This window comes from Pipra filicauda, unplaced genomic scaffold, assembly GCF_003945595.2.
Source record: "Pipra filicauda isolate LSUMZ 115617 unplaced genomic scaffold, ASM394559v2 scaffold579_size272245_pilon, whole genome shotgun sequence".
NCBI classification, from domain to species: Eukaryota; Metazoa; Chordata; class Aves; order Passeriformes; family Pipridae; genus Pipra; species Pipra filicauda.
Genome location: NW_024104730.1, coordinates 74,887 through 95,564, shown reverse-complemented (window position 1 = coordinate 95,564; position 20,678 = coordinate 74,887). Strand labels below are relative to the sequence as shown.

The 20,678-nt window shown below is 48.0% G+C and overlaps 1 protein-coding gene across 6 annotated transcripts in view; it reads left to right on the top strand.

The window, feature by feature from the left end:
- The window catches only part of IKZF3 (IKAROS family zinc finger 3), a 36,093-nt gene extending 16,317 nt beyond the window's left edge, over positions 1-19,776 (top strand). For 4 of the 6 annotated variants that reach the window (XM_039387586.1, XM_027746785.2, XM_039387587.1 and 1 more), the window contains 5 exons: positions 5,952-6,212; positions 6,892-7,059; positions 8,627-8,743; positions 13,759-13,875; positions 17,236-19,776. In XM_039387586.1, coding sequence (XP_039243520.1) covers positions 5,952-6,212; positions 6,892-7,059; positions 8,627-8,743; positions 13,759-13,875; positions 17,236-17,933 — 1,361 coding nt within the window. In that variant the 3' untranslated portion in view covers positions 17,934-19,776. Of the gene's footprint in view, positions 1-5,596; positions 5,643-5,951; positions 6,213-6,891; positions 7,060-8,626; positions 8,744-13,758; positions 13,876-17,235 lie in introns of all 6 variants that reach the window. The other 2 variants (XM_027746808.2, XM_027746801.2) reach the window with 2 other exon arrangements.
- Positions 19,777-20,678: the final 902 nt, after the last annotated feature.

The following is a 20,678-nucleotide window of genomic DNA, read 5'->3' as shown; positions in this document are numbered from 1 at the left end:
ATCTGAGCGCCTGGAAAATGAGGCCTGGCTGATTTTTTTTTTTTTTCTTATTTTCTTTCCAATTCTCGGGGCTGCATTTCCATTCGGTCTGTTCCTATTTTTGTTTCAAGTCGCAGTAAAACCAAGGGGGTTCGTTACCAACCGAGCCCTCACTCCACGAAGGGGAACGATGGAAGTTTCTCTCCTGTTTTTTAGAAGTGAAATTTCCACCCCCTGCACGGGGTCATTCAGGAATTACCCCTCACCTCTGCTTTATGCAGCACCTGAGCAAAATAAATACTTGTGTTTCCTGCAAAAATGGGTATTGAACCAACAGGGCTAAGAAAATACTAAGAGGCACAAACTCAAAGCCAATATGTCCAAGTCATAAATGCAAAATTTGGGATTTTTGTTGCTGCTTTGGCCTGTAGTGACACAAAAAGAGACCCGAGGAGTGGGACAGGTCCAGCGTTCACACCCTGCCAGGGTGTTTATTGTCACCACATCCTCGTTGGGGTTGTTGTCTCTGCTGTCTGGCTGGAAGTTGATACTGCTGAGAGGTGATTGCTCCTTCCTTTGTTGGCAAACAATGATCTCATAAAAGCTGTTGGGAAAAAGGGAGCAGAGTGCTGGAGTCAGAGGAGAAACAAAGCCAGGGTGGGCCAAAAAGGCTTGAGCTCCTTTCCTTTCCCCAGATGGATATCTGCAGTGGAGTAGAAGAAAAACATGGAGAAAAGTTGCCTTATCTCTGACTGTGTTGCCTCAATTAATAAAAACCCTCAGGTTGCTACTGTTTCACTTCACATTTTATAATTCCCCAGTTCTTACAGTCTCCAGATTTCCAATACACACATGGAGTTGTTTGCTTCTTGTTGTTTAAGGAAAGAAACTTAGATATAGCATTGAATTTTTGATTACTCCCCCCCCAGTTTATAATTTTATGGGATGTACTCCTCTCTTTATTCACTAAGGAACATGGGAGTTTTGAATTCCTGACATGTCTTCCCCCCCAGAGTGTTGATTCCGTCCCTGAGGTGTTTGTCACAAACCCTGGGGATTCTGCCTTGAATTTGGAAACTCTGCTGGCTCTTTCAGCCTCAGCACTTGTCTGCTCTGTCTCAGGCTGGTTCAGGTACAGGGATCTCTCCTCCTGGTGTGTGTCTGTGGGCTTTTGTGGAGATGAATCATCAGTTAATACCTGTCAAACCCAGGTAGTCACAAGAACCCTCCAATATGCACCGTATTGACTCCCTCCTTGTTCCCCGGCATCTGAATCCCATTAACAGCTGTCAAAACCTGGTAAACTATTTATATGCTTTCACAATTTGTTTAATTGGATAGTTAGGAAATGGCAGACAAGAAAAGCTTTTCTTTTTCCTTTTTTTTTTTTTTTTTTTTTCCTTTAGTCTGGCTGAACATCTGTAGCATTAGGGGCTCATTATCTCTGAATTGGCACAGCAAATCAGCAGCATCATTAAAATGCCACATTAAGATGATTAAGTTTCTTTGTTACCCAGTTGACTTTTTGCATGTGCTGAGGATTTCACGATTATGACCCCACTCCTTGTAAAACACTTGAGCTACATCACCCTTTCCTGCTTGTCTTTAATGGCTTCTGGGTTTTATTCCTTGTGCTTTTCCTAAAGCTCCTGGTAAACTTTGCTTAACAACGGGACAAAACTTACCTTCTCTTCTCTGTATTTGATGCCAAAGTCTTGGGTTAAATGGAGGAACTGGGGGATTTTCCTTCTGAAACCTCCTCCTAGAGAAAACAGCTAAGAATAAGAAACCCTCCACCTTGTTCTAATTATTTGTTGCTCTTGACTTTTTTTATTCCTGCATTTTCAGCCTGGAGAAGAGGAGGTTGTGTGGAGACCTCACAGCACCTTCCAGTGTCTGGAGGGGCCACAAGGGAGCTGGAGAGGGACTCTGCATCAGGAACTGGGGTGACAGGACGAGGGGGAATGGCTTCACACTGAAAGATGGGAAATTTAGCTTGGATACAGGGAAGAAATTCCTTCCTGTGAGGGTGGGGAGGCCCTGGCACAGGTTACCCAGAGAAGCTGGGGCTGCCCCAGCCCTGGAAGTGCCCAAGGCCAGGTTGGACGGGGCTTGGAGCAACCTGGGCTGGTGGAAGGTGTCCCTGCCCATGGCAGGGGGTGGGACTGGAAGAGCTTTAATGTCCTTCCAAGCCAAACCCTCGGTGATTCTCTGATTTTACAGAGCACACACAAGCACTGTTTGGGTGGTGACTCAGTCTGAAGTTGCCACCGCAGCTTTATTTTGGATTTTTTCCAGAACCCATTGTTTTTACAGTGTTTCAGGTGAAACAAAAATATTACTCTGGAGTATGTCTTTCATCTTGTAATCATCTCCCCAGGAAATGAAACCATGTGCATCAGCCTTAACGCATCACACCAGTACTTTGTTGTGTAAAAGCTGCAGGTTTTTTTTTTCTCAGTGTATATTAACTCCATGAACCGCCTCAAGAAAAATAGTTCCTTGGCTTGGACACCACGGGTGGGTTGTTTCTCTTACAACCTCTTTACTTTCCTGATAGAAGAGATGACAGCACTTCTTTATTTCCACTGTGGGAACTTGGTTAGTGCTTTTAGGGATAATTGTGTTTTTCCTCAGTTAAATTTCCCTTTTCTGCATGAAGTCACGTTCACCTTCCTCTTGATTAAGGTGGACCAGCCTGGAAACTCCCTGGTCTGATTAAAATAGGTTGATATGATTTTTAAGTGACGGATACAAACCTTCCACAGAGCTGCCAATCTCCTGATCTCACTGTGTGTGCCAGGGCAGAGCAAAAGTCAGGGCTGAAAAAGGAATTTGATGCTTCCAGACTCTGAGACCACTTGGTTAATTTTAGTCTGACTTGCACTGAGCCATTTTTTCCTCAGACTGTTTTTCACCAAAGCTGTCTCCTGTGTGGCTCTCAGGGAGGCACAGCAGCCTCTAAACCACAACAGGTGAAAAATTCCAACCCTCCTAACATAGATTTGCTTGAAAACAGCCTCTTCCCTTGTGGCTTCTGCTGTTCTCAGCCATCAGAGAGTGAATTTTTCTGTTGAGGTGCTTCTAATGTCTGTATGACAGCGCTCAAGCTCTGGTGGGATGTCATGGACAGCCGGAGCGATGGTGACATTTTTTTTGGGGGGGATGTAGGGGTGGAAAACCCTCGGTGAGAGCTCAGGGGCACCTTTCCCTCTTAGTACAAGGAAACACCAGCCTGAGGTGCAGCATGGAAACGTCAGGGGTGATTATTTTCCGCATGGGATGGTTTGCCCAGCCAGGACACGCCAGGGGGGTCCCAAACCGCCACACCAACCCTGGCACAGCTCTGGAGCTGAGCCAGGAACCGTGGGGGGAAACAGCAGGAAATGGTGCAGAAGCCTCTGCTGGAGGTCACGGCGTGGCCTTCACGGCCAGAGAGCCGCGTGCGCCGCGGGCGAAAGGTGAGACGTTGGGTAGAAAGTGGGAATTGAAATTGTGTCTGAAAGTACCAACAAGGTGCAGCTGCACCGGGTACTTCCTTTTACTGCTTCGGGCAGGATGTAGCAAATTATTTTGGAACTGCCTCCCTTTGAGAGGGAAAAAAAACAACCAACCAACCCATCAAAAAAGCACTTTTTTTTTTTTTTTTTTTTCTGGAAAAGAAACTGTGCTGAAAGCTGCTGTCAGCAACTGGCAATCATTTTTCCTTGGAGTGATGGAAATGGATGTATAAACTAATTTTGAAGGAATCTTGATAGCAGGATCGCCCTCGCAGCCTCAGACATGAAGTTGGCAGCAGAAGGCACCTGCAGAGGAAGCAGGAATTCATGGGATGTGAAGCAGAGCTGGTGCTGAAGAATCCACGGAGAAAACCAGCTCGTTTTGAGTGAATTTGGAGCTCTCTGTGATCCTCTGAGCAAACACCCAAACCCGTGTGAGCTCATCAGGGACCAGGGCAGCCAGTCCCAACACCAACCTCTAAGCATTGTCTAGGACAGAGGGATAAAAACACACAATATGGGGGGAACCCCCATCCTTCTGTGGATATCCTCATCCAGAGAGAGCACAAGAGGGATCTTGGAGTTTTCCACACTATCACAGAATCTTGTGTGGGATGAAGGAATCATCACCCACCTTTTCCCTCTGCCTCAACTCAGACAGTTTGGCTGGGCTTGGTGAATAATTTAGGACAGAGGAGCGATCTTCTCGCTAAAATATAGTTGAAAATTTTGATTTCATGGAAGTTGGGGTTGCCAGATCTTTCTTTTTCAGCTCTGCTTTTATGTCGCCACCTCATTTTCGCTGCCACCCATTGTTTGTTCTTGGTATTTGATGTGGTTTATTACTCAGAACCAGAGCTAATACATATTCAGCAGTTTGTGTTCTGTACTTGGGAGAAAGGACGAGTGGTTCAGTGCCAGATTGAACTGTCTAACCCTGGGCTGCAGGGAGGAGCAGGTGGCCAGAGAACAAGACTCTCAAACAGGAAGGCACGTGGTGCATCTCGCGGGGCTTGTCTTCACTGGGGAGCTTGAGGCCCAACTGGAGTTTCAGCCGTGGTTTGTCTCTGTCAGAAAATCATGGAACGCTTTGGGAAGGGAGAGACCTTAAAGCCCACCCAGTCCCACCCCCTGCCATGGGCAGGGGCACCTTCCACTAGCCCAGGTTGCTCCAAGTCCTGTCCAACCTGGCCTTGGACACTTCCAGGGATGGGGCAGCCCCAGCTTCTCTGGGCAAACTGTGCCAGGGCCTCCCCACCTGCATGAGGAGGAATTTCTTCCCTGTATCCAAGCTAAATTTCCCATCTTTCAGTGTGAAGCCATTCCCCCTCGTCCTGTCACCCCAGTTCCTGATGCAGAGTCCCTCTCCAGCTCCCTTGTGGCCCCTCCAGAGACTGGAAGGTGCTGTGAGGTCTCCACACAACCTCCTCTTCTCCAGGCTGAACAGCCCCAAATTTCTCAGCCAGCTTTAAGCAGAAAAAAAGCCATCCTGGCAATCACTGAGGGTTTTAGTGGAAGTGCTGGAGTTAACAGTGGAGAGGAAATGCAGCACCACAAGCTGGGAATCACCAGCTGTTTATACAGTGTGACCCATTTGCTTATGTTTTCACGTTGTTAGTAAATCATTAGCTACTTGCTACATCCACCTTTGTCACGGAGCTGCATTCATTTAGGCAATGCCTCTGGATTCCTCCAGACAGGGAGACAGGCCCAGGGACCTGTTTGAAGGCCATGAATGCTGATCTTCAGGAGGCTTTGGGTTCTTTGCCACACCCTGGCAGTATGGCTTTGGACAAATCTTTTGATTTTTCTTGAATACATTTATTTATCAGGAAACCCTTCCCCTGCCTCTGCTAGTTTTACTCACACAGTAAATCGGGATTGTCGACTGCTCCTCACACATCTGAGAGCTGTGGATAAAAATTGTGATTTGCAAGGGAAAATTGAGATTACTGATTAGGTTTAACTGAGGAGAATCTGTGCCATGGGAGCACTGGGAGTCTTACAGTGCTCAGACATATTTCGTAGGAGTGTTCCAAGCACCAGAGATTCCACAGGAAGATAAAAGTTACAAGATGTAATTATCCTTTTTAATTTGTGTCTTTCTGTATTTCCAGTTCACAGGAGCAGACTGAGATGCTGATTTCTATAGAAATAATAATTGTGAGTGATGTGAACAAGTGTTTTCTTTTGAATCCTGACTAGTTCCCTGTCATTTCAGGAGAAGTTTGTACTGTATTATGCTTTCATAATCTGTAAAAAGAAATTATCCATCAGGCAGGTCAATGTTTTTAAGGGTTATCTCACTAAGTGTCCATGACCAGTTTAATTTCTTCATCTTTGGGGTTTCAGTAACAGTTTTAGGAAATGGATAATGTCATTTTATATAATTTTTTGTTCTTTTTTTCCTAAGGTACTTCGCTGTGCACAAGATGAGCATCTTTTCACTCCTGTGCTTTGTTTTACCTGCAGATGATGTGATTAAAGTGAAGGGTGAATACAGTGAGAGAGAGGAGAGTGCTTTAAATTCCGAGCCTATGGAAAACCCAGAGGAATCTGAACTGCCTTACACCTATCCCAGAGAATATAACGAGTATGAGAGCATTAAACTGGAGAGACACTCGGGTTCCTATGAGCACGTCAGGCCAGCTAGTGGGAAGATGACTTGTGATATCTGTGGATTAGCCTGCATTAGCCTCAATGTCTTGATGGTTCATAAGCGTAGCCACACTGGTAAATATCCCTATGTTGTTCTTGTAAGAGCTGGGTACTGACAGGATAATGAATTTTAATTCAGACTACTCGTTTTAAAAAAGGATCCCAAAACCAGGCTTCCCTTGTTCTGTCCTGGACGCCACGTGTGATCTCTACCAAGTTACCCACTGTTCTGTGCCTCACTTTACCCACCCTTCTTCTCATCAGGACTGAATGTTATTAAAAGCATTTTCGTGAGGCATTTTAAGAATTTTGGATGAAAGGCACTATGTGATGTCAGTATTTCAGGCACAAAGCACGAGTTAGTTTGGTCTTGTGCTGCCATTTCCAGCCTGTGTATGTACTTCTCTCTGTGCTATACTTGGGCAACAAACCAATGAGCATCTTAAGCTTCAACCTGCAGTAAGATAAGGCTTTTTTTTTTTTTTTTCTTCTAAAAATTGCTGGCTTGTTGGAATCAGCCTCCTCCAGAGCACTTCTTTCCATGGCAGAACTGTGCAGTGCTTTCCATAGTCGTACATATGCTACGAGCAGCTCTGACACCAGAGCTGCGCCTCCCTCCCACTGAAATCCCACTCTGTGTGTTTCTATAGAAAGAAGTCGATCCAGTACCTCATTCTTTCCTCTTCCAAAAAGGCAGAGGGCGACCTGATACCCACGTAACCATTAAATGTCCTTTTCTGTATGTCATTTTAAGGTGAACGGCCATTCCAGTGTAATCAGTGCGGAGCTTCCTTTACTCAGAAGGGAAACCTCCTCCGCCACATTAAACTACACACAGGGGAAAAACCTTTTAAGTGCCACCTGTGCAGTTATGCCTGCCAGAGGAGGGATGCGCTTACGGGTCACTTAAGGACACATTCTGGTAAGTGACTTCACAGGCACCTCACGTGGTTCAGGTGTGTGTCACTGGGACACTCGGGGTGCAAGAGACAGTCAGCAAGGTTTGCTCAGCCTGCTCGAGAGCCCCCACGGAGCAGGGACCACTCCCTGTGCTCGTGGGACACACTCAGGCTCTGCTCTTAGTGCGGGGGAACACGTGTCACAGCCCACAGACCTCCTCGCACAAACACCTCCGTGGGATTTTCACAGAATCAGTTAGGTCAGAAGAGTCCAATCCCAGGTCATCGAGTCCAGCCTTTGACCCATCACCAGCTTGCCAGCTCATTTTCAGATGAGCACAGCTGGCTTTGCCAGCAAGCTCTGAACTCGAGGAGAGTGTGAGAAGTGCTTTGCTGGGGTTTCCTCCCATCCCATCCTGAGCTGTGAGGAAAACTCCAGGAGCACAATCCTGGACAGAATGACTCTATTGCCAATTGACACCTCTCTGTGGTCTAGTGCCTTTCATCTGAATCTCTTAACATGCTCACAGATGGTTCTTCTCCAGCCTGGTAGGGTGTTCTGTCCATTTTACAGATGGGGAAATGGAGGCACAGAGCTGAGGTGACTTGAATAACTAGCCAGGTAAAAATTGGTCTTAGTTCCCCCAGTTCTGCAGGAGCCAGGTTGTGCTTGCCCTTGGATTTGTGTATATCCTGTGTTCTACAAGGGCCCAGAAAAAAAAAATTGATTCTAAATGACAGATGTTATCTCTGCACTGCACTGCACAGAAAAAAAAGTTCAACTTCACAAAAAATCAAAGTCAAAAATGAACTTATCTGCCACGGATAAATGAGATTCTGATTTAATCAAGACCAGCAGAGTGGTGGTGACTGTCCCCCACCAGCACAATGCTAAAACCTGGCCTTGGACACTCCCAGGGATGGAGCAGCCACAGCTGCTCTGGGCAACCTGTGTCAGGGCCTCACCACCCTCACAGGGAAGAATTTTTCCTACTATCTAATTTTAGAGGATGTCTGTTCCCAAACCAGTACTGAGATAATTTAGGAAGCACTTCCAGTCCTTGTGTATGAGGCACCAGGAAAGGCCTCTTGAGGGAGGGATCTTGAGTTTCAAACAGGTTTGCTTTAGTTTAAATGAATTAGGAACATCATTCCCTCTACAACAAATGCCTTTGGAAACGAAATCAGTTTAATGAAATCCTTGGAGAATTCTGTACAGGCAGGACCCAGGTCAGGCACTCAGGGCTGTGGCAGTCCTGGTTTGGCAGCGGTACTGTCAGCCTTCCCTAGGGAAGCTAATCCAAGGAAAGCAGTTACAGGGCCCTGGGAACAGTGTTCTTATTTAAATCCTCTTCTTAGGGTATGGTCCTCTTCTTAGAGCTTAGGGTATGAGGAGGAACTCCGTGTATCTGGTGGTTTCACCCCCATGTCACCCTAAATTTGTGATGATTAAACTCAGCAGGAATTTCGAGCATTCTCCATGAGCTGAACATAGGCTGTTGGTAACCACGTGCTGAACGTCAGGAGAGGGTGTTTTAATGGTCTCTTGCAGTTATTTTAATGAAGTTGTTATTTATGTTTTTTTTCCAGTGGAGAAGCCATACAAGTGTGAGTTTTGTGGCAGGAGCTACAAGCAGAGGAGCTCGCTGGAGGAGCACAAGGAGCGGTGCCGGACTTACCTGCAGAACGCTGGCATGTGTGAGGCTGGTGAGTTTATCACAGCACCGTGGTTTTGGGGGTTTGGTGCATTACAGGGCTTAAAAAAGGGCGTCTGGTGAGCTGTTAACCCACAGCCTGAGAACAGCTTTTCCTCCACTTGTTTTCAGTAACCCGAGGGGCTGCAATGTTATAAAGGGGCTGGTTCAACGCAGCCCTCAGGCAGGTAGTTAAAGAGTGCTTTTATTTTAATCCCTTTTTTATTTCACAGTTACTTTGAATAAAACATCTAAGGTACCTTGTACCCAGCATTTCTGTAGGTGATACAGTGAGTTAAATTATTCCTGCATTAATGCCATTATGTGGCTCATTTTATGGGATGAGTTGTTGACAACAGTTGTTCATGTCTCAGTCTGTTTGGTGGTTCCTCTTCTTTTGAATAAGAACTATTAGTCAGAATCTGTTAGAATTTGCAGAAGTTTTAGTGGCCTGGATCCAGGGCATGGAAATGGGTTGGCATCCCAAAAATCTGTGACAGATCAGCTTAGGAGGGAGTGAGAGGTAAGGGACTGCTTTGAGTATGGAGCTGCCTTTGCAAAAGGATGAAGGCAAAATATATCAAAACGTGGTTTTTCTTATTTTCCCTTTTTCAGTCTCAGTGCTGCAGTTCCAAAACACTTTGGTGGAAAATAACCACCACAATCTTTGTCCCTGCTTCACCCAAACCATTCAAATCCTAAAATGAACTGTGTGATTTAAGTCCCACCAAACACCAATAAGTCAGGGAAGAGCTTCTTTCCCCATTCAGAGTCAGGGAGTGGTTGTGACCTTTTCAAAGGGTTCTATGACTGATCTGAGCAGAATTTCAGAATTCAGGTTCCTATTCCTTTGTTATGCAGTCTTAAAAACCCAACCAAAGAGTGGAATCATGGAATCATAGGATGGCTTGGGTGGGAGGGACATTAAAGCTCATCCAGTCTCACCCCCTGCCATGGGCAGGGACACCTTCCACTAGCCCAGGTTGCTCCAAACCCCATCCAACCTGGCCTTGGACACTTCCAGGGATCCAGGGGCAGCCCCAGCTTCTCTGGGCAACCTGTGCCAGGGCCTCCCCACCATCACAGGGAGGAATCTCTTCCAAATAACTCTATCAACAACAGTAAGGACAATCATCACAGGCCAGGCCTGAAAAGCAGTGTGATGAAAACTGTGAGCACAGGAGTCCTTACCCTGTGCAGGGTGAGCAGGTTGGTGTTTCAGGCACACGTGAAACCTCCCAAAGAACGTGACTTAGCAAAGAGTTCTCTGAGGGTTTTTAGAGTTTTATAGTTTTTGGAGGGCTCTCTCATCAGCACATGACGTTTTTTCAGAGCTTTAGTAAAAGTAACTGGTTATTATCAGCACATCAGCGTGTTCTGGTTTTCATGAGAACCCTTTACACATGGTAGCTGTGGTTTGTGTTACAGTACACGCTCCCCTGTGCAATCACCCAGGGTGTCCACCTGTGAAAATGGAAAACCTGAGACCTCCCACCGCCCTCAGTGATTCTCAGGGTTCAGATGCATTTCAGAACAGAGACATTTCACTCCTTATCCCAGCCTGTGGTGCAGTCCTTGCTGCAGTGGGCAGGGAGCCCTGACTGGTCACAGGGAATGCAAATTCCCACTGTTACAGGAGGTGGCTGCTCCCTCTGCCTTGGAGACCTTCAGACTCTCACAAATACTGCAGTGTTTTTAGGGGAGTAGGAAGTTTTATGAAAAATGGGAACTCCTGGGGCATTTCCATCCCATTTCCTGGTACCAGCAGGATGTTGGGTGACAGAACCAGGGAGAGGAAAGACTGGAAAGGCCCTCAGGAGGTCATTCAGTACATTTTATTTTTTTCCCTAAGTGTAGCATTTTGCACTTGTGTTTAGTAAACATCCTCTTTCCATTTCTGACCCTTTTCCTGCTGCTCCACATCACCTTCAGTTCTGGTGCTTTTCTGAAACCCTTGCAAGCTTCTCAACCTGGTCTAGTGGGAGGTGTCCCTGCCCATGGGGGTTTGGAGTTACTGAATCTGTAAGGTTCCCTCCAACTCAAACCATTCTGTGATTCTCACATGGAACCATCTTTAACCACAAATATGCTCTCCATGCCACCATCCATAACTAATTTAAATATTTAAAGGCATCGGGACCACAGCAACCATCCCAGTTCCTTTTTTAGCACCAGGTTTACACATTCCAAATGCGGAAATATTTCCAAAAGAAAAGCCTTACATAACAATATTGTTGGAGTGTTGTCCCTGATAACCATCTCTGCTCACACTGTTCTCGTTGCACAGCCACCCAGCTCTGTTCCACTCTCCATTCTTGAGTGACCACACAGAGATGCTACAGGAAGCAATGCCTCTCATTTCAGCTCTGCTCTGTACTGGAGGGCTTTGCTCGCCATATCCGCACGTTCTAAAAATTCTGCTCACACTGGTGGTGTGGCAGAAACCACACTATGGAAACAGCTCAGTGCAGGGGGATGTGGGGTGTGCTCAGGGCTGGGACAGCAGCCGCTCTCTCCACAGCTACGGGGGGACACAGCGGCCCAGACAGGGAGATCCTACCCCTGGAAGTGTCCAAGGGCAGCTTGGATGGGGCTTGGAGCAACCTGGGTGTCCCTACCTGTGGCAGGGGGTGAGACTGGATGGGCTTTAAGCTCCCTCCCAAACCAAACCACTCTGTGATGGCCAGCACTGTTTGGAGAGGTGGCTCCTCACCCAGTGATCACAAGACAACATAAACAGTCGTCCCTCATGGATAAATCACATTGGCAGGACAATTGTCTTCTGGAAGTGCTTTATAAAGTCAGGATCACACCTGACACATACACTGAGGCTGGAGCAGTGCTGGGAGCACCACTGAGGCACCCCAGGGGGAGCAGGGGAGACCACCCTCAGCCCCAGTGCTGGCTAAGCAGGAGAGGGGCACCCAGGCTGAAAAGTGGCAGCGGGGATGAATATATTTACATGAGTCTCCAAACATACTGGAGTAATATAGGATAAAAACCAGAGCAGCAGAGCAGTGTGTTATTCCCTTTAGGGCACTTCATGCCCTGCAATGGGCTGGTCTGTCACGGGGTTACAGGACTGTGGCAGAGCTGAGCTGGGCCCTGGTATCCCATCCTTCCTGACTCAGACTCGTAGCTGGTGTTTGTACCTCTGATACACTTGACGTTTTCAAGGTGCTGAACAAACATGAACAAATAGTTCTGGCTGAGGTTTGGTGAGTCATGGTTTGTGCTGACTGAAACTCGTGTGATAGCAGGAGCAGCACCGGCAAACAGGGAAAGGCTGCTCAGAGCTGGGAAGGATGAAGCTGCACTTTCAGCACTTGCTGCACTTGGCAAACAGCAATTTAAGTCTAATAATTAATAAATCTGCATTTAGCAGGACTGAAGTGAAAACAAAGTGTTCCTATCACCTTCCTCTGGCAGTGCTTCTCTCTTACTTAGGTTATGCTTCATATATTCAGGGAGGTCTCATCGTGGCCTTCCAGTGCCTTAAGGGGCTTATAAAAAAAGGAGGGAGAGGGGCTTTTTATGTAGGTAGAGAGTGACAGGAGAAGGGGGAATGGTTTCACACTGGCAGAGGGCAGGGGTAGAAGGGATATTGGGCAGAAATTCTTGGCTGTGAGGGTGGTGAGGCCCTGGCATAGGTTCCCCAGAGAAACTGGGGCTACCCCATCCCTGGAAGTGTCCAAGGCCAGGTTGGATGGGCTTGGAGCAACCTGGGCTAGTGGAAGGTGTCCCTGCCCATGGCAGGGGGTGAGACTGGATGAGCTTTAAGGTCCCTTCATTCCAACCCAAACCATCCTGTGATTCTGTATTCAGGTATGTCAGTGTATGTGCACAGCAACCAGGACTCTTTCACAGTGAGATCCAACCTTTTGTACTACTTTGGGAAAGAAAATCGCCCCTCCTTGTCCTCCTTTTGTAGATCCCAACTCCTGCAGACACAGGTGCTCTCCTAAGATGTGTCCAGTTGTCACCACGGTGACCCCTGACCCTGGAACTCTCAGCAATGAGTTTGCTCTTTAATGTAATATAGTTTTTAATATAAAGGTACCACTGCAGAGCCGTGTTGCTGAGGTGTGAGCAGGGCTGGGGGGAAGCTGCAGCAGTTACGATCAGTATTAGTGTGGTAGTAGTGAAATGAGGTGGCAGCTCTCCAGCTCAAGGCCTGTGCAGCCTCCAGGAGCTGAGAGCAAGCACAGCCCCTGTGCAGTGCTGGGCACTGCTTAGCATGGCTGGGAAGAGCTCTGGAAAAAGGGGAGAGCCTTAAGTGGCCCAGTCCCAGGGAGTGATCGCAGGGCACAGACACTTTTCCTAAAATTGGACATTCTGGAGGTTAGTGAGCTTTAAAACATCAGAGAGAAAACACTCATAGTTAGTTTCAGCTGCAGCATTTAGGGAGGAAAATGAAGTGACACTGACACCTGGAAAAACAAGGAGTTAGGAGTGAATTTTGAAAGGTTCTATTGTTTTGATTTTAATGGAACACTGACATATTTCATACGAGTTTCTTAGTGATTCGTTAAGACAACTATGACTGATATCTGAAAAGTGCAGCAAGAGGCCTGATTGTCTTCTCCTCAGCCTGGAGCACTGTGTGAGTGTGCAGGTGTCACCCAGCCTTACTCAGAATAAAAAAGAAAGGCTTGCAGAGCTCCTGTCTCCATCTGCAATTTAACCAACCTTCCAGCCAGTTCATTCACTTCCTCTCGCTCTCACTGGTGCTGGTTTGCATGGTCTGTGCTCCCCTGAGTGAGCTCGGGGCTGTGCTGGCTCCCACTGACCACAGCTGGTGCCCAAAGAGCAGGAACGGCAGAAAAAGCAAAAAAAAAAACCCAACTTTGCATCAGATCTCCAAACTGTTTCCTCCAGTCACTGTGGCAAATCGGAGATTAAACCAGTCAGCTCTTCCTTTATTTTATCTTTTTTTATCTTTTTTTTTTTTCTTCTTTTTTGTTTGTTGTTTTTTTTTTCCTCTCTTTTTCTTTTTTTTCCCCTTCCTTTGCACGTTTTCCAACGTAGCCAGCGTGGAGGCGAGGCACATCAAGGCAGAGATGGGGAGTGAAAGAGCCCTTGTGCTGGACAGGCTAGCGAGCAACGTGGCAAAGAGGAAAAGCTCAATGCCTCAGAAATTTATTGGTAAGAACAAAACCCCTTTTCATCCTCAGCAGTTCAATACGTGCGAGTCGGTAACCTCGGGGACAATGTCTCTGCTTCTTTTAAATACCCTGCTCAGTCTTAGCACTTGGTGCAAAAGAATAAAGTAAATTGGGTTGTTCTGATGGGGTTTTAGTGATTTGTCGTAGGGGGTTGATTAAAATATAAAGAATTTACTCTGTTGGCTGCTTAAACTGGGTGGAAGCTGCTGTTGTGCTTTGTGTTTATTTATGTAGTCGGTTTATAAATATATTTATATTTATAAATGCTGTTTCACATGCTGTTTCCATACCTGTGCATTTGAAATGTTCTCTGCTGGGATCTAGAACAGGCAAAGAAAAGGAAGGGTGATGTTTTCCCAGCAGGAGCTGAAGCTTCCTGCAGGATTCCTGTGTGCAATAAGGCCTAAAGACAGAAAAGTATTGGATTTCTGTTAGTCATCCTCCTAAATTTGACTATGATTAAAAAATATCAGATCCTTTCTTGTGGTAATTTAAGCAACCAGATGTTTCCATAGCATTTTCTTTGCATTTAATTGTACGTGATCAGAGTTATGCATGTCGGGGATCTTAAATACTCGTTGGGCAGGTTCTGTGTTCCAGAGCACGCCAGATCCTCTTGGCCAGTCTGATTTCATCAACTCGCCTTTAAAGAGAATAAAACACCAGTCTGTGTCCTGAGGAAAGCCCTGAGTCAGCAGCTGTATAATCCTGGTGCTGCTGAAGCCTTATTTGTGCTGTTTGTATGGTTATTTACGGTGCCAAGTGCTGCTGTTTTGGCTTAGTATAAGGTTCACCTTCCGTGGTGTTCCCCTGAGTGGGAGTCCAGGGGGGGCTCCCTGGGCTGCTGCAGCCAAACCCACCTGGCAGGGGGTGTTCAGGGCACCTGTCCTGGTAAAGGTGTGCTCCTGGGCCCACCCCAGGGAAAGGTGTGTGCACTCCTGGGTCCATCCACCCAGGAAACCAACTCCATTTTTGAAGGTAACGTAGCTCTTAGTGGGTTTGTGGGGTAGCACTGGGCTTTCATCTACAAGAAGTGAGCTCTTTTATTTATTTATTTAGTCTCAGTGTGGCTTTCTGAAGGTCACCTTGTTGCACAGCCACACCACCTGAGTGCCTTTGGTGCTCAGAACTGAAACTGGGGCTGTGGGGCTCGGCCGTGTGCTGTGATTCAAAAAGGAATGCTAATGCAAATGGCTTTGTAATTCTTTAGCTTCCTTTTTTTTATTTTTTTTTAGCTTTTTTCCAGCTCTGTTGGTGTACACTTGGCACCAGTTTGATCTGTAGGTATTTTATCAAACACATCTACAGCAGGATGCACCCCAGAGGTGTGTGGCTTAAGTTCAGAACTAGTGGGGTTTGGGTTTGCTTTGCCAACCCCGTGAGTTACTGTGTGGCACAGACCCTGTGGGATTTGTACTGGTGCTGACTGGCACCAACTGGCACTGCACACACAGGTGACTTTGTGGAGAAGCTGCAGAACCCAAAGGCACAAAATAACCCATTTCTGAAACTCGCTGTTTTTCTAGACCTTCTGTGCTTGTTCTTGTTGAGTAACATGTGAAAAAACTACCCCCTTGTCCCTTTTATCCCTGGGAAGGATGTTTTCAGGAGCAGGCTGTCCGACCTTGGCCTGACTCCTGTGCCTCTCTGACCTGTCCTTGTCAGAGCCCGGATCTGCCAGGCCAGCATGGGAATTCCTTGGGAAATCTGGGAACGAGTGCTGATGTTTCATTTTGTCAGGAAGCAGGGACAGGGATGTGTACTAACAAGGCATCTTTGTTTGGCCCGTTGCTCTGAATGAAGTCCATTGATGGGAAGAAGAAAACCCTTTATTATAGTTGGAGGGCTCTGCAGAGATTCAGACAAGCACCAGGAGTCTTGCCCACTTTATTTTTCACATCTCCATCCCCAGTAGCTGCCTCGGGTGCACCAGTACAAGCCCCACACAAGGACAGGGACCAGCAGAGCCTGCACTTGACCCTTCACCTCTGCACCAGACCCCTCTTCAGAGTCTTCTCCTGGAGGGGAACCCGGGGGGGACCTTAAAATCCACCAGCACAGTGGAATCACAGAGCACTGTGAGATCCTAATGATCATTCAGGACCTGGACTCAATGATCCTTGTGAATCCCTTCCAGCTCAGGATATTCCACGATTCTGTGCTCACGCGTCGTGTTTTTGTGCGTTACCTTTTGACTTTACCTTATTTAACCCCAAAACGTTTAGGGAATTCCTGTCTATTTTTGCTTTTCGTTGCCTTTTTTATTTCTAAATTTCAAATTTATTCACATCTTTTCTCGTGCCTGCAGCTGGTTTTGTGAGTCACCCAAAGGCGCTGCAGCTCTTTGTTTCCTTCCACGTGAAGCTGGACGGCGAGCGGTGCTGAGGGCTGGAAGCAGTTACACTCTTGTGGTTCACTAACCTTTTTGGGAGTGTTTTAGAAGAGAAACGTGAGCTCCTGGTTTTCTGCCTGTGCAGTGAAACCCCACGAGTTTCATACACATTGAGTCATGGTGTTGACAGGTGACTGATAAACATCTGCACCACTCGAGTTACCGTAACTGAGAGATTCGTGGATCCGACGTTTGCCAGTCCCTTGCACATGAAACCTTTCATCTGCTCCTTTCTTTTGGTTTTTTGTTTGGTTTTTGTTTTTTTTTTTTTTTTAAGCTAAGAACAATTTTATGGTTTAAGTAACCACAGAATTCAGTTGCTTATTTCTAGACATTCGCTCCAAAAATTAGTTTAGTGCTTTTTGGGTGCAGTTTTATTTCCTCCTTGCACCAATTGCGTGGTGCTGCCAAAAGGTGTGAGCAGGATTTCAGGTGAACTGTCCTTCCCTTCTGTCCGGTCCAGAGCTTCCAGAGCCCCAGCACACCCAGAGGAAAACAGTTTTCTTTTACTAACCCTTTATCAAGTGACCCTAAGTGTGATTTTTGACACCTATATATATATATATCTGCCAGTGTTAGATTACCTGAAAGCCTGTGTAGAGGTCCAAGAACCCAGGTGTGGTGCAGAGGAAGCTGTAGCTGTCAGAGGACAGTGGGGAAAACTGACTTCAGTGTCCAAGGACATATCACAGACGAGTCTATCAGAAAGTACCCTCAAAGCCTCCTTTCTTAGACTGGTCTGCTTCCAAGCCTGAACTTTAAAAAATAACAACCCCGCACACAAAAAAACCCACCAGAGAGCTACTTGTATTTACAAACAGCCTCTTTCAGCAGAGAACATTTCATGCCCCTTGACTTCCCAGTGACTTCTGCCCTTTAGAAGAGGCATTGTGGGGTTTAAATCCTCCTTTACCCGCCCAGGTAACTCTGAGCTCTGCTCCCTCGCAGGCGAGAAGCGGCCGAGTTTCGACGTCGGCTACAGCGCGGGTTTCCTGTACGAGAAGGAGAGCGAGCTGATGCACGGGCGCATGATGGACCAGGCCATCAACAACGCCATCACCTACCTGGGGGCCGAGGCCCTGCGCCCGCTGGTGCAGACCCCGCCGGCGCCCACGGCCGAGATGGTGCCGGTGATCAGCAGCCTGTACCCGCTGCCGCTGCCCCGCGCCGACGTGCCCAACGGCGCCGCGCCCGAGCCCGGCCACGGCCACCTCAGGGACAAGAGCCTGTCGTCCGACAGGGGCCTCTCCCCCAACAACAGCGGCCACGACTCCACGGACACTGACAGCAACCACGAGGAGCGGCCGAACGCCTCCTTCCCCCAGGGCCAGGGCATCCCCGCCCCGGCCCGCAACGGCCTCCCGGCCCTGAAGGATTTCCCCAGGCCCTACGACATCCTCAAGCCGCCCGCCCTGTGCCCGCGCGACGCCTTCAAGGTGCTCAACAAGGACGGGGAGCCCATCGGGGTGTTCCGCTGCGACCACTGCCGCGTGCTCTTCCTGGATTACGTCATGTTCACCATCCACATGGGCTGCCACGGCTTCCGAGACCCCTTCGAGTGCAACGTCTGCGGCTACCGGAGCCACGACCGCTACGAGTTCTCCTCGCACATCGCCCGGGGGGAGCACAGGGTCGTGCTCAAGTGAAGGGACCGGCTCTCCGAGGGGCAGGGGCCGTGTTTTCCCGTCCCAGGGGAGGCTCGGTCGGTTGGGTTTTTAATTAGTATAACGAAATTTCCCGAGTATTTTTCTAGGCCAGTTTTAAGCGTGTCACGGGGAGGTGACACCTCTGTAAATTCTTTCCCGATAATTCAGTGTTCTGTAGCATCTCTGCCTGGCTGCTGTGGTGAGCAGGACTGTGGGAAACACCCGGGGCAGAGACTGGTTTTGATATGAACTTTATTTTTGTGAAACTTCAGAGCCATTTGCGATGTTTTGAATTTTTAGCGTGTGTTTGTTTTTATAGGGTTTGCTTTAACTCAGCACAACAGGGTTTCTTGGCAGCTCCCCTGCTTGCTCAGGTGTTTGGTCAGAGGTGTGTTGGAGGAGCTTTTCTTAGTTATAATTCTCATATGGTCTTCCAGTGGCTCATCACCAAAACAAGGAAAGCAAGGGCAGGAGAAGGGAGGGATTTTTAATTCCTCCTTCAAGCTTTTCCCCTAAGCCCTGGTGAGTGTGTGGCCCCACCACACTTTCATTTTTCTTACCCCTTTTGTTCTGTTTCTATAAAGTCACTCCCACCCAGCAAGAGCAAAATAAGAAATGAGACCTATTTGGGGTTGGGATTTTTTAACAAGAAGCATTTTTGGGATACCCAGTGAGGTCACTGGTTGGCTCATCCATGTAGGCTGGGGGAAATCCCAATTTTCATTGCTGGAAACTCCTCCTTTCTGATGGGTGCCATGAACAAGGATGAAGCTGTGCTGTGTGTTGTGCCTCTGCCTTGCTCCTGCTGTGCTCCAGCAGCAGGACACGTGGCTGTGCCATTCCATGTCCCTGTGGACAGTGCTGGGATGGGAGCGGGAGCGGGTGGGACCTGCAGGTGTGTGGGAGCTGCACCAGGACATCCCTTGGCAGGAGATGCTGCTCCACACCCTGAGCAGGTGCCTCCCTTTGAAGCTGGTTTTTAAAACAATTCCTTGGAACTCCTCCCTGCTCCACAGCCCTGTCGGTGTCTCTGTGCTGGAGAGGGATTTGGGAATGGCTTTGCTGAGCGAGGGTTTATTCTTTGTGAAGTATTTTTGTACCCCCTAGTTAGGAGTGTTCTGATGGACTTTCTCCATCCCTTGTGTGGTTTGAGAGCTGCGTTGCTTTTGTGTTATCCCTGGTGATCCAGCTGCTTCCCTGAGGGAAGGCTGGAGAGTTCAGGGTCAAGAAATACTGAATTCCATTCCCTCTGCCTCTTTTGGCTCAAGTATTTCCTCCCGAAGAATTTTAAGGTACAAAAAAAAAAAAAAGAAAAAAAAGACTACATTCATTTTTCCCACTAAGGGTAGGTCTGGAGGGGGATAACTCAGCCTGCAGAGTGTCCAGAGTGCTGTGGAAGAGCTAATCCAGGATCCTGCTATCCCTGGGGCTCAGGAGAACTGTTTTGCTGTTGTGTGTGGAGCTGTAAAGCAGGTTTAGGACCTTTCCCAGTTTCCCATCTGAGGCAGGTTTGGCTCTTCCCTGAGGAACACTCGTGTCGTGGTGTGACAAACACTCCCCCCAAGTGAGGCTGCGGTTCCACCAACGATCCACCCCAAGGGCCAAGCCTTTGGGCCTGGAAAAGAGAGGGAAAGGGAGGGAAAGAATTCCCAGAGGACAAAGAGAAACGGTTCTATTGCTGCCCTGACATTTCTGTGATAGTTTGGGGAATCTAAGTCCGACATTTTTAGGACATTGTGGTTGTCTTTATCAACTTCTAATTTTGTCACAAGCTTGCTTTTCAATGGCTTAGTTTTCAACACCAAAGAATTGTCAATAAATGAATAAAATACCTAAATAATGACAATGTGCTGACTTGAGGGCAGGCAAAGGCAGGTTCTTCAAGGAACCTGCACACCTGAAGCCATCCAAAAATCTGATTTTCCATAAGTGGATTGAGTAACGGAGCCCCCTTTAAACCACTTTTGTAGGATTCACTAAAGAACACACTTGAATTTTCCCTTCACCCCCATCCCACAGCGCTGCCCTGGAGCCTTTGGCCTGGGAGGTGGGAACCCCACCGGGCTGTGCCTGGACATCGAGGGGCTGCCTCGGTCCTGGGTGGATCCCTGAGCTCAGAGGAGCTTTGGACACCACCTCATCTGGGAAAACAGAGGGGAAAACCACTGCTGTTGGTTGAGAGCCTGAGCTATTCTGCTCCTGGTTTGTTATTTTGGTCCAGAACAGATTTGGGTTTGGGGCATTCTCTGGCCCGCGGTGTGTCCACCTCGCTTGGTTCTTCGTTCCCTGATGAACTGCACCCCAACAGCGGCAGGAGAGGCCCCAGGGAAGGAGCTTTCAGCACCAAGAAACGAGTCTCTAGTGCTTAAAGGTTTGCTGAAGTTTTTAAAAATTTCAGTAAACCCCTGTGTGCTAAAGCAGAGCTGGGAAGTGACGGGCACGAGCAGGCTGAGGAGTGGGAATGGGATCCAGGGAGCGGGTCTGGAGCACCAGGGCTGGAGTGTGATGGGACTGTGGCTGTGGTGCATCCCCCGGCTGAGCCACGGTGGGGCCTGTGCTCGGCACAACCAGTTACTCAGTGGAGTAACTGATACACTCGGAGGTGTAAACTAGCGCTGCTGTTCCTCCAGCTGCTGGGAAATGGTGTTGGACTCAGCTGTGGTTAATAGGGGAACGATAAAACCCAAGAGCCGTGGGGTGTGGGCAGCTCAGCCCCACGCCCGGACCGCGGGGTGGGCTCAGGGG